Genomic DNA, 12052 nt, shown 5'->3' with positions numbered 1-12052 from the left:
AAGGAGGGAGGGGACTGTCAGAGGGTGCAGGTCTGCTTCCCATTGGACGGTGCTAAGTGAGTGATAAATATCACACGGACCCTACTCTCTCCAGTGAGGACCTAAAACCACTACTCCCTTCACGCTACATGCTTGACCCAGCTATTTAATGTTCACTTTTTAAATTTAAGATTAGCTCTTCGTGGGCTTCCCTTGTGGTGCAGTGGTTGAGGGTCCGCCTGCCGATGCAGGGGACACGGGTTCGTGCCCCGGTCCAGGAGGATCCCACATGCCGCGGAGCGGCTGGGCCCGTGAGCCATGGCCGCTGAGCCTGCGCATCTGGAGCCTGTTCTCTGCAGCGGGAGAGGCCACAACGGTGAGAGGCCCGTGTACCGCAAAAAAAAAAAAAAAAAAAAAATTAAAAGAAAGATTAGCTCTTCGTTATGCTGGACGTGCTAAGGGAGAGAGGATGAAACAAATCCAAACCAACCCCATCATACAAAGAGCTGTTTAAAAATGTATGATGGGGCTGGTCCCGCAATGCCCCAGGTTCTGTTTCCCGACCTTCAACAAATGAATGAACCTGTTTGCCCACGTGCAAACTAAGTGACCCATCCCCAGGCTTTCCTGATCTTACCGGGGAAAGTCAGACTTACTGACATGCCAGGTGAGAAGTCACATAAGCTCAAAGAAAGGAGCTGATAATTAATCATACTGCCCTTTTAACTGGTTGTTGAAAGCCAATACGTTGGGCCCAGAAGAAAGTCACCCTTTTCTAAGAGGATGGAGATATTTGAAGTGTCAAAGTCAAAGGCCTCTGTTTGTTTGAAAATGCTGGAAAAAGCCAGGCATGAGGGGGTGGTTTCAGAGACACAATATTGTTCACACAGCTGCCAAGTGCCATTTTGATTAAATGTGCAAAGGGGGGGAAAAAAGCATTTTGCAAAAGCTCAAAATAGAGCTCAACCTTTGGCAATGCAAGAGCAACTTCCTGGAGTTCAAGGGCAGGATGTAGCAGAAGGGGAAAATCCAAGCCTACATTTGGCTACGAAATGTTTGCAGCAGCCCGGACATTCTCTGCATGGCTCCGTCCACCTGCTCCCAGACGGGCAGCAGCAAGAGGTTTGACAGGGAAACTCAGAGGGTGGTTCTGAGTCTCACCTCTTCGTTCTCAATCTTCAGGGTGGATAAGCGAGATTGTAGTTGTTGGCATCTCTGTACCAGCTCACTCTGGACGGGCTGCTGGGCACAGAGCTGGGAAGCCTGCCAAAAGAAAGCAATACTAGGTCAGGAAGGGGACACAGTTCTTTTGTCAGAGTCCCATTACTGTTAATAAAACTACTTATATTCAAGCTGTAAAGCTTGCAAATTTTATGTTAAAACAAAATCCAAAGCCAAAGTGTGTAGACCTCTTCCAGGATCAAATAGCACAAGAAAGGAATGAGCAATGGAACCTGTTTGGAAAGATCTCTGTCTCTCTTTGTAGCCCACCTCCAGCCTAGTGCTTGGCAGACGCAGGTCTATACAGGGCCTTCGGCTCTTAGGAAGCTGGAGTTAGGGCAGAGAAGAGTGCCTTAGGCAGCCCAGCTCCAGATACACAAAGCTTTGGCACAGTGAGGACTTCCTGCCAGAGGTCCAAGTGGCCACCTCGCTGGCCCCTCCTTCATTCCCTGCTGTACACCAGAGTGAAAGCAGGAGAGAAGTGGGTCAGGAGGCTAACATGCCGCTGTTGGCAGCCAGCATGTGTTTATAAATCTGGGCCGTGCATGAGAGCTCTGACTCAATGAGAGAAAGCGTGAAGCCAGGAACAAGTCCACGGGCTTTGCTAGAGGGCCCCAGAGGGCATGGAATCTTGTGGAACTTGGCATTTTCAAAAAGCCATCGTTTTACTCCAGATCTTCACCAGATCTGTGTGGGAGAGAAGTCTGCCCTTCCCCCCAAGGATCGCTGTCAACAAGCTTCCCCCTGTGTGAGGGGATGGCTAAGCCACTGTCTCCTGATGGGCCCATGGCAATGGCATAGGTGTGAGGTCACCCACAATCCCCAGGATGACAGATGAGGAACAGAAGGCTAGCAGATTGGGAGGCAGGACCACGTGGAGGCAGCTCCTGTCACCTTGCCACCACGTGTCCTTTAGCCTCTCGTCTGCAAAGAGACATCTGGATAGAACTGGCCTCCTCCTTCCCCAGCAGTGGGCACATTCACATGCCCAAGACCATTCTCTTGCTTGAAAAGACAAAACCTCTCTTCAAATGGAGGGGGCTGGGACTTGACCTTTTCCTCCATTGGCTTTTAAGCTCTCAACTGACTTGACCTCCTCCCCCAGCTGAGAGGCTGGCCTGAGCCAGCTCTCAGATCTGAAGCGAGCTGACTTCATTCTGGCTCTTGGATAAGCAGACACAATGGAGAAAGCTCAGTGGCCAGGATGGGTTAGTGCCAGTAGTGAAACTCTCTGGCTGCCTGATGTCACTGGTCAGGCATTCAGAGCCCCACAAGTCTCTGGGGGCACCAAGGGTAGAGCCAAGCACCTCCTCCTAGTACATCTGAGAGTGCTTGGCATCAATTCATGCGCTGAGTGCCCCAGAACACCAATCAGTGGCGGGCCTTGGCCAATTTCAGGGCTTCCGCTGAAAATGCCATCCGAACTTTGGCCCTAGTTCAAGGACTTCCAGGCAGCTCCCTCTTGTTGCCTCCACAGTCTACAGACAGCCCTCAATGACTGGGGATAGATGGCTGCTTTTCCACTCACATGAAGGCTAGGCTGGAATGCAAAACCTTTGCAAGATCTAGGACTGGCCCTGGCCCCTGCTTGGCCCAGCCACTGATCAGCTATATCACACAAAGGGAGGCCCTGGGCAGAAGACTGAACTATTGATTTTTAAAGTAACTTCGACGTAGCAGGGAGGAATCATGGAGGGAAAACTACCTCCATGCTAGTTTCTTTAAGAAGCAGCAGGGCTGCTGATGCATGCTTTGGCAGTGGTCCTCTATCGGGGTGCAAGGTAATGCATTCCAGCTGTGCTCTGGAGTATGGAAATGAGGCTCTGACAGGGCTAGGAGGGGGCCTGAGCACCCAGCATTTGGAATCCCCCTTTATGGAGACAAGCTGTTTGGCTTAGAAGGCATCTCAGTCAACACCAGAAAATGTATCACTCCACTCAGCTGGTCCCCAAGTTCCACTGCTTCTTGGGAAGGAATCTCTGTGGCAGCTGGAGAAGGGACTTGGAAGGCAAGTTTGACCAGAAGCCAGGGCAGGTGAGGAATGGGGCTTCCTGGGGCTTGGTGACACACCAATACACCCTCGTATTCTAATTGCACATGCTGCCATCTCACTTCCCCATCTGTTCAGATGCTGCATTTCCTAAGCCACAGCAATGGAAACAAACTGTAAATGGCCTGGTTTTCCCCAAGAAGGAGAGGAGGAAAGAAATCATCTCCATGTTTTTGTCTTTAGGATAGAAATGTCCCACTCTCCATGGTGGCCTATTGATGAGAGCAAATCCGCTGGTTACAGTATAACAGTTGTCATTCTGGAGGAGGGTTTTCTAAAAAGCATCTGGATGCTAATCTTAACGGAAGCACCACTCCCTTGTTGAAAGGGCATTGTTGTTTTTCCATCACCCAGCATTCATTCTTCCTTCTTCTGATAACTTTGGACTGACTGTCCTTTGTGGGGAACATTCCACTCACAACTCATGCCATGTGCTTTGGATGGGGCTCTCCCCAACTTGGGGATGCAGTGTGTGACCTCCACATAAGCCAATCAGCCGACTGCAGATACCAGCCACAGTGACTGGGGATAAGCACGTCACCCAATCGGGACCAAGGAGACACAATGAGACTTTTGTGGGGGCTTCTAGGAGGGAAGCAGATACTCTTTCTGCTGGATTTCAATCTACAAGGAGATAAGGCTGGAAATATAGTCACCTTGCCCCCACGGGATAAAAGCCTGTTTGAGAATAGAGCCAACACACAGGATGTGAAGCAGAAAGAGAAAAACTAAGTCTTGATAAAATTCCCACTCTTAAACCCAACCATGCCTGAAGATCCATCTTGAGCTTTTCTATTATGTAAGCCTATACATCCTCCTCCTGGTTTAACCCACAGGTCAAATGGTGGCTCCTACCCCAGCAATAAGATTCACTTTGATTTGTATGTACAACCACCAGAAGAGAAACGACAAGGTTCACAGTAATGAAAACCAAAGAGCTTCTCACTCCTCTCACTTCGGTTTATTTAGGCACTTCTTGTTTTAGTCATCGGAGGTGAAAAGTCATAAACAGGGCCCCCATGTTTGTGCACTGCTGCCTGGGTAGCCATTCTTAGGGTTGACATCTTGGCTCCTGTCCTTTCTGTAGGTACCCATTCTTTTTTTGTTCAATACCCAGGCAAAACTATACCTTTTATCACAGTCTTCTAAACCCAAGAAAATTAGATCCTTCAGAACTCTGCTGAGTGACAAAAGATCACGTCATCACCCTGCTTAGCCCTCCGTCCCCATCAGAAGTCTTTAGTATCTGGCCCCATCTCAGCTCTCGCTTCTTTCAGCCTCACCACTTGGAGGCCTCCACCTCTCTCCTTCCCTTTTGCCATACTGAACTGTTAGTAGCTTTTAGAACACGCTGGCTGTTTTTCACCTCCTCTGATCCTGCTGGTCCCTCTGGATGCCCCTCCCTGTGCATATTTCTAACTCTCAACTCAGCTGACTGTAAGCTGCCTGAGGGCTCTAATCCCCCTTGTCTACGGTCAAGCCTAGTGGATGGCAGGCACCCAGGAGCTGTTTGCTGAATGGCTGGAAAGGGCTTCACCCACCGGACATGACGCCAGACCCAGGCCTCGCCTTCCCCCGAATAACATAGCTTGAGTGCAGTAAATCTAGACACAAGTGAGCTCAAGCCCCTTGGGTACGTGCGGGTGGGAAGAGGGTCTCACCATGTCCCCCATGTGTGGCTGGAACTCAAACTTCATAGGTGGACAGAAGACATTGTTGTACATCTCCATGAGGCGCTGCTTGTCACTGGTGGCATCGAGGTTTTCTACAGCATTCTCGATGGCGTCCAGACCCTCGTGCTTTGACTGTTCCAGATTCGACTCAGCGGAAAGGAAGGTGCGTAGCGCGCGGTTCAGGCTGGCGTGGTAGCCTAAGTCACAGCACTGCTGTGGAACGGAGAAGGCACGTGAGCAAACCATGGACAGCCCCAGGGCTTGGCAGAGGGGGAGGGTGGCCCCCAGGGCAGATCTGATTCTGTCAACAAGACTAGTTGTGCAGCCGGAAGAGGGCTGACCCTCCACGATCTGGGTGATATTTCTCAGTTCTTGACTCCTAGTTTGATATGGAGGACTCCTTAGAGGACTGTGAGGTGGGTGGAATGAAGAGGACTCATTGGGACAAAATGAAATTATGTAATCATGCTCTTCAGTAAACATAAAAGAGTTGGAAGTTAAGGAGAATATTCTTCTATTTTCAGGTTCCTCTGGGGATACCACTGTAGCAAAATTCAACATAAAAATATAGCCTGCCACTGCCTCAGGGTTACTGTGATTTAGTCACCATATACCAATCAAGCCAGGCCATTTCAGCATTCAGGTTCAGAAATCAGAGGTGGTGCAAGAGAACTCCAGGTGAGAGAAGAAACGAATGTGTGTGTGTGTGGGTTGGTGGGGGGGGGGGGTGCTGACCCTACTGGTCGTCAACCCCCGCCTCTGGCAAACTCCCAACGTTCTAGGACAGGCCTTACTTGTAGATTAGGATTTCTGTACTAAAGCTCCTGCTTGACAGCATTTATGAGATCAAAAATTTCTAAACATAAGCCTTACTGGGAAAATTCACATCAGCTAAAGGATCCTGATTGAAGTAACATGGGAAAAAAAAGTGCTATGAAAGAGGCAATAGTATAAAAAAAACACTGGAAGTCAAGCAACCTTGAAAAAGCCACTCCACATCCCTGAACCCATTTCCTCAACTGTAAAATGAACAGATTTGGCCAGGTCAGTGGTTTTCAAGCTGTAGCCCAGAGCTCTATGGTTCTGTGCTCAGGCTGCCCTTGAGAAGGGGGTAACAGGGCAGCCCAACTAGCAGGACTTGGAGCCTCCTACCCCTGCTTCAACCAAACCAGCTCTGCTCTTGTTTTCTATTTAATATATTGGGATTCTATGTAAGGCCTGGTTTGAGAAAGAAGTCTTCTGCTAGAGAAAAAGTCTGAAAATACTTGGACTAAATATAATCCCTGAGGCCCTCTTCAGCAATGGCATTCTGTAACTCTATGACAATATTCCCCATCCCTCCCAAAGGACCCAGAGATCCAAATTCCTTGGCCATCTTTTATCCCCTCTATTGCTTAAACAGCTTTGAGATTCAGAACTTGAGAAGAATTATCAGAGAAGAATCTATGGATAGAGTAAGACCATCTGCCTGATTGCCATTTCATTCCATAAGCAGGCATTAACTTAACTCTTCCCCCAGCCTTTCCCCCTCTTCATGATCACATTGGGACCAGCCACTATTGGGGAAGAAAAAGCATGTGATGTGCCTCCTCCTCCCAGCATCTAACAAGAAGCTCTGTGACAGAGTGCCTGTCGGGCTGGGCTCTGGATTCAGTGCCAGTGGGCCCTGGCAGGTGCCTGGCTGTGCGGAAGAACAGCATTTACAGCTTAACTAGAGGCGGAGGATGGAAAGACATTAAATTCAGTTGGGAGGGAAGCTAGACAAAAGTGGCTGATTAGGAGGCTGCACGTGCAGGGGCACTTCCTCCTCTGGGAGATGCTGCTGGTCTAGCCAAGCTTCCCTTGAACCTGTAAACCTTCTTGACTAGCTCTGTGTAGACCCTGATGATGAACTCCATGCCTGTAAGTCTGATGAACAGAAGTAATGCTGCCCACAGGGCTGAGCAGGTACGTGGGGGTCGGGGGAGCTTTTCAGGGCAGAAGAGAATTAGAGGGAGGCAGTCTTCGTAACCTTTACATATTTTTGGTAACTCCCCTTTCCTCTCCATTCTCACTCCCTCTACCCTAATTCATACTCTTACCGTTTTACAGTGCTGTTTGCTTCACTGTCCTCAAATATGGTTTTTGTTATGCCTACTCCCTGCTGAAGAACCTATAATAGCTCTCATTTTTCTTCCAAAGTACCGTCCACCTTCCTCAGTTGGGAAATTTAAAAATGCCTCCAGGGACTTCCCTGGTGGTACAGTGGTTAAGAATCTGCCTGCCAATGCAGGGGACACGGGTTCGATCCCTGGGCCGGGAAGATCCCACATGTTGCAGGGCAACTAAGCCCATGCGCCACAACTACTGAGCCCACGTGCTGCAACTACTGAAGCCCGTGCACCTAGAGCCCATGCTCTGCAACAAGAGAAGCCACCGCAATGAGAAGCCCGTGCACCGCAACGAAGAGTAGCCCCCTCTCGCCACCACTAGAGAAAGCCCGTGCGCAGCCAAAAAATAAACAAAATTAAATATAATTTAAAAGCAAATAAATATTTTAAAATAAATTTTTTAAAATGCCTCCATTTACTAAGTGTGCTTACTATATATATGCCAGTGTGCTAAGAGCTTGATTTATATTCTACATTTTAATCTGCATAGTAACGCCAGTGAGGTTGGTATTATTTTAATTTTCCGGACTAGAAAGCTGAGGTTCAGTGAAGTTAAGCAAGGTCAATAGCCAGAACAAAGCATAAGTTGTCTTCAGTCTGACCGTCTAACATCATCTCCCTCTATTTTCTTCTTCAGACTCTTCTGTTCTAATCCAACGATATACTTTGTTCAGGGTCAAGTATTAGAAAACCATAGGCCTCAAATCAGCTGTATGACTGTAAGCAAGCTACTTAACCTCTCTGAGCCCCACATGGGGATAACGCCAGCCTCAGAGGTTGTTGTGTGGCTGATACACATTTAAACATATCTGGCACCATGCAGACACTTAAACAAACACCAATCGCCAATATCTCCAAATCCACTTTCAGCTCCCAGCATTCTCTCCTCCTAAAATGTTTCTCACTCCTTTCACCTGGGAACTGACCCAATCTTCAAGATCCAAATCAAATTCTCAGCCCCTAGGAAGCCAGCCAGCCCTGCAACTCTGGCATATATTGACCTTGGCCTCCACTCAGAGCAACATTCTTCTGCAGCCCTCATGTGACACAGAATGACACTCCCTCATTCTGTGACTCGCCATTTCACATCGCCCCAACAGAAGGCAAGAGGGCTTGGCCAGTGTCTTGTTCCTTCTTTGCATCCCTCACCATTAGGCCTTGCTCATAGTAGGCATTTAATAAACATCAGTTGATTGATTGATGCCAGGAATACAGATTCTAGCCTCCCAGGAAATAATCTACTTAGGCTGAATACTGATCTAAGTCAAGTGGGCAGATGCGGCCACTGAAGCCTTTTGTTTTACTCAGTCTGGATGGCCTTTGGAAGACATGGAACTTTCTTGGGCCAGTCCACTGTCTCTATTATATAACTGCTCTGTAGCTTCTCTGTGTCAGCGCGTGGGGGTCTGACTCACAATGTGCCCTCCGGCTCCTCTATGCCTCCAGCCAACCAGGGAGATTCAGAATAGGTTTTCCAGAGCCTTGGCTCTCCACATATCTGAAAGGGCAAGAGCCAGAAACTGAGGCTTCAACAAAGAAGCAACTTCTCGCAAGGTTAGATAAACAAGATTTGAATATTTCATCCCTGTTCCCGGTAGAATCCCAGTGAGTAGAGGCAGCACATTATTTTGCTCACAATGGGGACAAAGTATGCTTTCCATGGCTTCTGATGAGTTTTGTGGCCATGCCGGGCTCCCCTGGCCATTTCTGGGTTACATAAATGTTTGATGAAAATTCAGGGGAAATCAAATTTTTATAAGAACTTAATGATAGCCCTTCCAGATGTGTGATGACTTCAACTGACAGCTCATTAACCCTTTACCAGCTGATAGTCTCACCCAGAGACTCTAGAGAAGGCCTAGAAAGGAAACACCCACTTCAAACTTCTATGGAAGCAAGAAATAATTGCCCTTAATAAAATGTCCTATTGAGAAAGCTGGGTTCCCTCCTGTCTGACTTGGGTGCACATGGTGTCACAGATTCTCTGCCCACGCACACAGCACTCACAACACTCCATGAGGACAATGCCCGGTTCTTCATTCCTCCATCTGCTCCTGGGGGAGAGAAGCACATTCCAAGGAGCCTGTGGTTCTTAGACTATCTCAAGTCACTTCAGAATATCTTTTTGGTTTTCCTGGTGTGTGTCAGATGCCTCATGTAGATTCCTAAAATCTGAGATTAAATCTTATACTATATAATAAAAAGAAGTCAAGGGCTAGTCCTTGTGTCAATGGACTGACATCGACAAAATCACTTCTTTCACTTATCCTCGATGCCTTACCACACACTGAGCTTCGACACCGCCAGGAAGGAGGCAGAATGGTGTCCGTAACAGATGGCAATGGACTGGCACAAGATTCATCCCACATCTTAAAGCAAGTTCTGGATACTGGCGAGATCAGAATGTCAAGGGACCCGGGCTCCCCACTCACTCCTGCTCTAACTGTTGGCTCATGGCCAAAGCATCCTTTTGGCCATGTTTATGGCAACAGATCGGCAAGAAAAAGCAAGAAACTAACTGATACATGTAATAACATGGATGCAGCTCAAAAACATCATGCTGGGCAAATGAAACCAGATATAAAAACATATACACTATATAAAAATCCCATCTTTGTGAAGTTCTACAACAGGCAAAACTAACTCACAGTGAAAGAAAACAGAACAGTGGTTGCCTCAGGGTGCGGGATTGATTGGAACTTTCTGAGGTGATGGAAGTATTCTACATCTTGATAGAGATGTAAGTTAAAAGGGTATAGGATACTCCACAATTTGCAATTTAACACTTAAGTTCAGTCACTGTATGCAAATTAGATCTCAATGAGAACAGTGTTGAAAGGCATAAAAAGGAAAAAAATCTTGGCTTAGGAAATCATCTTCTTCCTCCTTCTATTCCTTTCTTCCTTCAATAAACAGATTATGTGCTCAGCTACTCAGTAAGCCCTATACTTATGTATGTATGTATTAAGATAAAGAGGAGACTTGGTTCCTGCCCTCATGGAGCTTATAGAGACTAAAAGACATTCCTCTGTTCTTAGTGCAGTGGCTCTCAAACATTTTTGACCTCCAACTTAGTAACAAATACATCTTATATTGTCTCTCTCTCTCTCTCTCTCTCTCTCACACACACACACACACACACACACACACACACACACACACACACGCACACGCACCCCAACACAATAGTTTCACCGAATAAAACTTAACCTTACTAGTATGATGCACCCTGATATTTTCGTTCCCATTCTGTTCTAGTCTATTCTATCCTAGTAGAGTTTATTCATTAAAAAAAACTAATAAATCAAACCCATAAAAATTATTTCATGACTCCTCTAATGGATCATGACCTACGGTTTGAAAAAACACTGTCCTAGGGCCCCCTGTGCTTAGCCCTGGTGCTGCAATTAGCCAGTTACATAGAAATGATTTGTCTGTATGTCTGTGAATACCTCTAGGGTAAGAACTACTTTATTCTTTTTGTACCCCTGATGCTGCTGAGCACATAGCTTCATCCCAAGTAATACTTAAGGAACATTTGTAGAGCAGAATAATGTAAGCTTTTTTTAAAAAAAGAGTAATTAATTTCACCTCAGGAAAAACACAAACAACAAACAAACAAAATAAAACAAGAGCAACTTTACTATCCGTGTGGCCTGGAATGCTACCAGCCTGGACTTGCTCATAGTGACCTAGACCCATGCCCTGGCTGAGCAGCACGGAGGCTGGCAGACTGCTTTTTCATGGCACCTCACACAGCACCCTGTGAAGACAGGCTCTTAACAAACTTCTTTTTTTTTTAAATGATGAGAATAAGAAGCAAAATAGCTTGCTTCTTGTACTGATTTTAAAATACCCACTCACATCTGATGGAGGCTCTGTGACTGACTTAGCAGTAGCCCCTCTCTTCCCCTGAGGTCAGGGTTTTGGTGAAAGGGTAACGAAACCTACCCTGGGGGCAAAAGAAAGAGAAAAGGACAAACCAGTAGCAGAGGTGTGGCGGACCGCCCAGGCTGACTTTTTTATCGAATGTGAGATAAATAGCAGAAATTGAGCACAAGAAAGAAGTGATTCTCTTCCTCATGCTGAGAACAGGCCTCTCTCCCAACAGTGAGGAGCTGTTCCCCTGAGGAGGAGAAAGGATACTGTCTAGGGTCCTGACCTCCATTGAAGGACAGTGTTCAGATTGGCATCAACAAGCAGAGAGAACAAAGCAGGGCCTGAACAGGGATCAGGGCTCCACTTCCCCAGCAAGACAATGACACCCGGGGCATTAAGGGGCTGAAATCTACTGACTCAAAAAGCCCTGGCTGAAGGGAGACATAAATCTGTATTTTAGAAACTTTCTCCAATCAGCTCCAATGTGAGGCCAGATTTAAGTACCCAATGATCTAGCCCAGTTCTTCAGTTTGCCAGAGGGTGGAGGGGAGACAAAGCAGAGTTCCAAACCAGTTCCACGACAAGCCCCGGATCACCCAGCTAGTTACGCAATGGTGAATCTTAGACCAGAACCACACATGACATTGTGAAGTGTGGCAGGTTCATTCACGGAGAAACCAAGGTAGACAGGCAAGTATGTGAGGTCTGGCCAGAGGCTTGCAAAACCCAGCTGCTGCTTGCTGACAGCCAGAGGCAAATATCAGGCCTCGAGAGGAGACTGGCCAGGGTCTGCCTGAAGCCCTGGGATGCTTATGCTGGCTCCAGGCCCCTCACTTTGATGACAGGAGAGAGAGGTGAGGAAGGGTGTGTACTTACGCAGCTGCAGTCAGGGCTGGCTCAGAACTGGGCCAGACTGGAGTTTGCAGGTGAGATCGACTGCAAGACTTAACTATAAGGTGTGAGGAGAAGCAGCAGGAGAAACAAGGCCAAGGCTGACCCATAAGGCCAAAGACAAAACACTTATCCCTTGTGCCTGCCCCATGCAAAACACATGAGCCTCATATCCTGCTTCTCTCATCATATTTGTGCCACAGCGAGAA

At 47.4% G+C, this 12052-nt stretch overlaps 1 protein-coding gene across 9 annotated transcripts in view; it reads right to left on the bottom strand.

Moving 5' to 3' along the window:
• Positions 1-12052, bottom strand: part of SRGAP2 (SLIT-ROBO Rho GTPase activating protein 2) — a 238432-nt gene that overhangs the window by 56171 nt on the left and 170209 nt on the right. For 6 of the 9 annotated variants that reach the window (XM_033410544.2, XM_033410547.2, XM_004282431.4 and 3 more), the window contains 2 exons: positions 4912-5136; positions 1141-1242 (listed from right to left, as the gene is read on the bottom strand). In XM_033410544.2, the coding sequence (XP_033266435.2) occupies positions 1141-1242; positions 4912-5136 (327 nt within the window). The remainder of the gene's footprint in view (positions 1-1140; positions 1243-4911; positions 5137-12052) is intronic. The other 3 variants (XM_033410545.2, XM_033410546.2, XM_004282432.4) reach the window with 1 other exon arrangement.

The sequence above is a fragment of the Orcinus orca genome, chromosome 1 (assembly GCF_937001465.1).
Source record: "Orcinus orca chromosome 1, mOrcOrc1.1, whole genome shotgun sequence".
Classification (NCBI taxonomy): domain Eukaryota; kingdom Metazoa; phylum Chordata; class Mammalia; order Artiodactyla; family Delphinidae; genus Orcinus; species Orcinus orca.
Note: the sequence above shows the minus strand (reverse complement) of the source record. Positions and strands in the feature narration are given on the sequence as shown.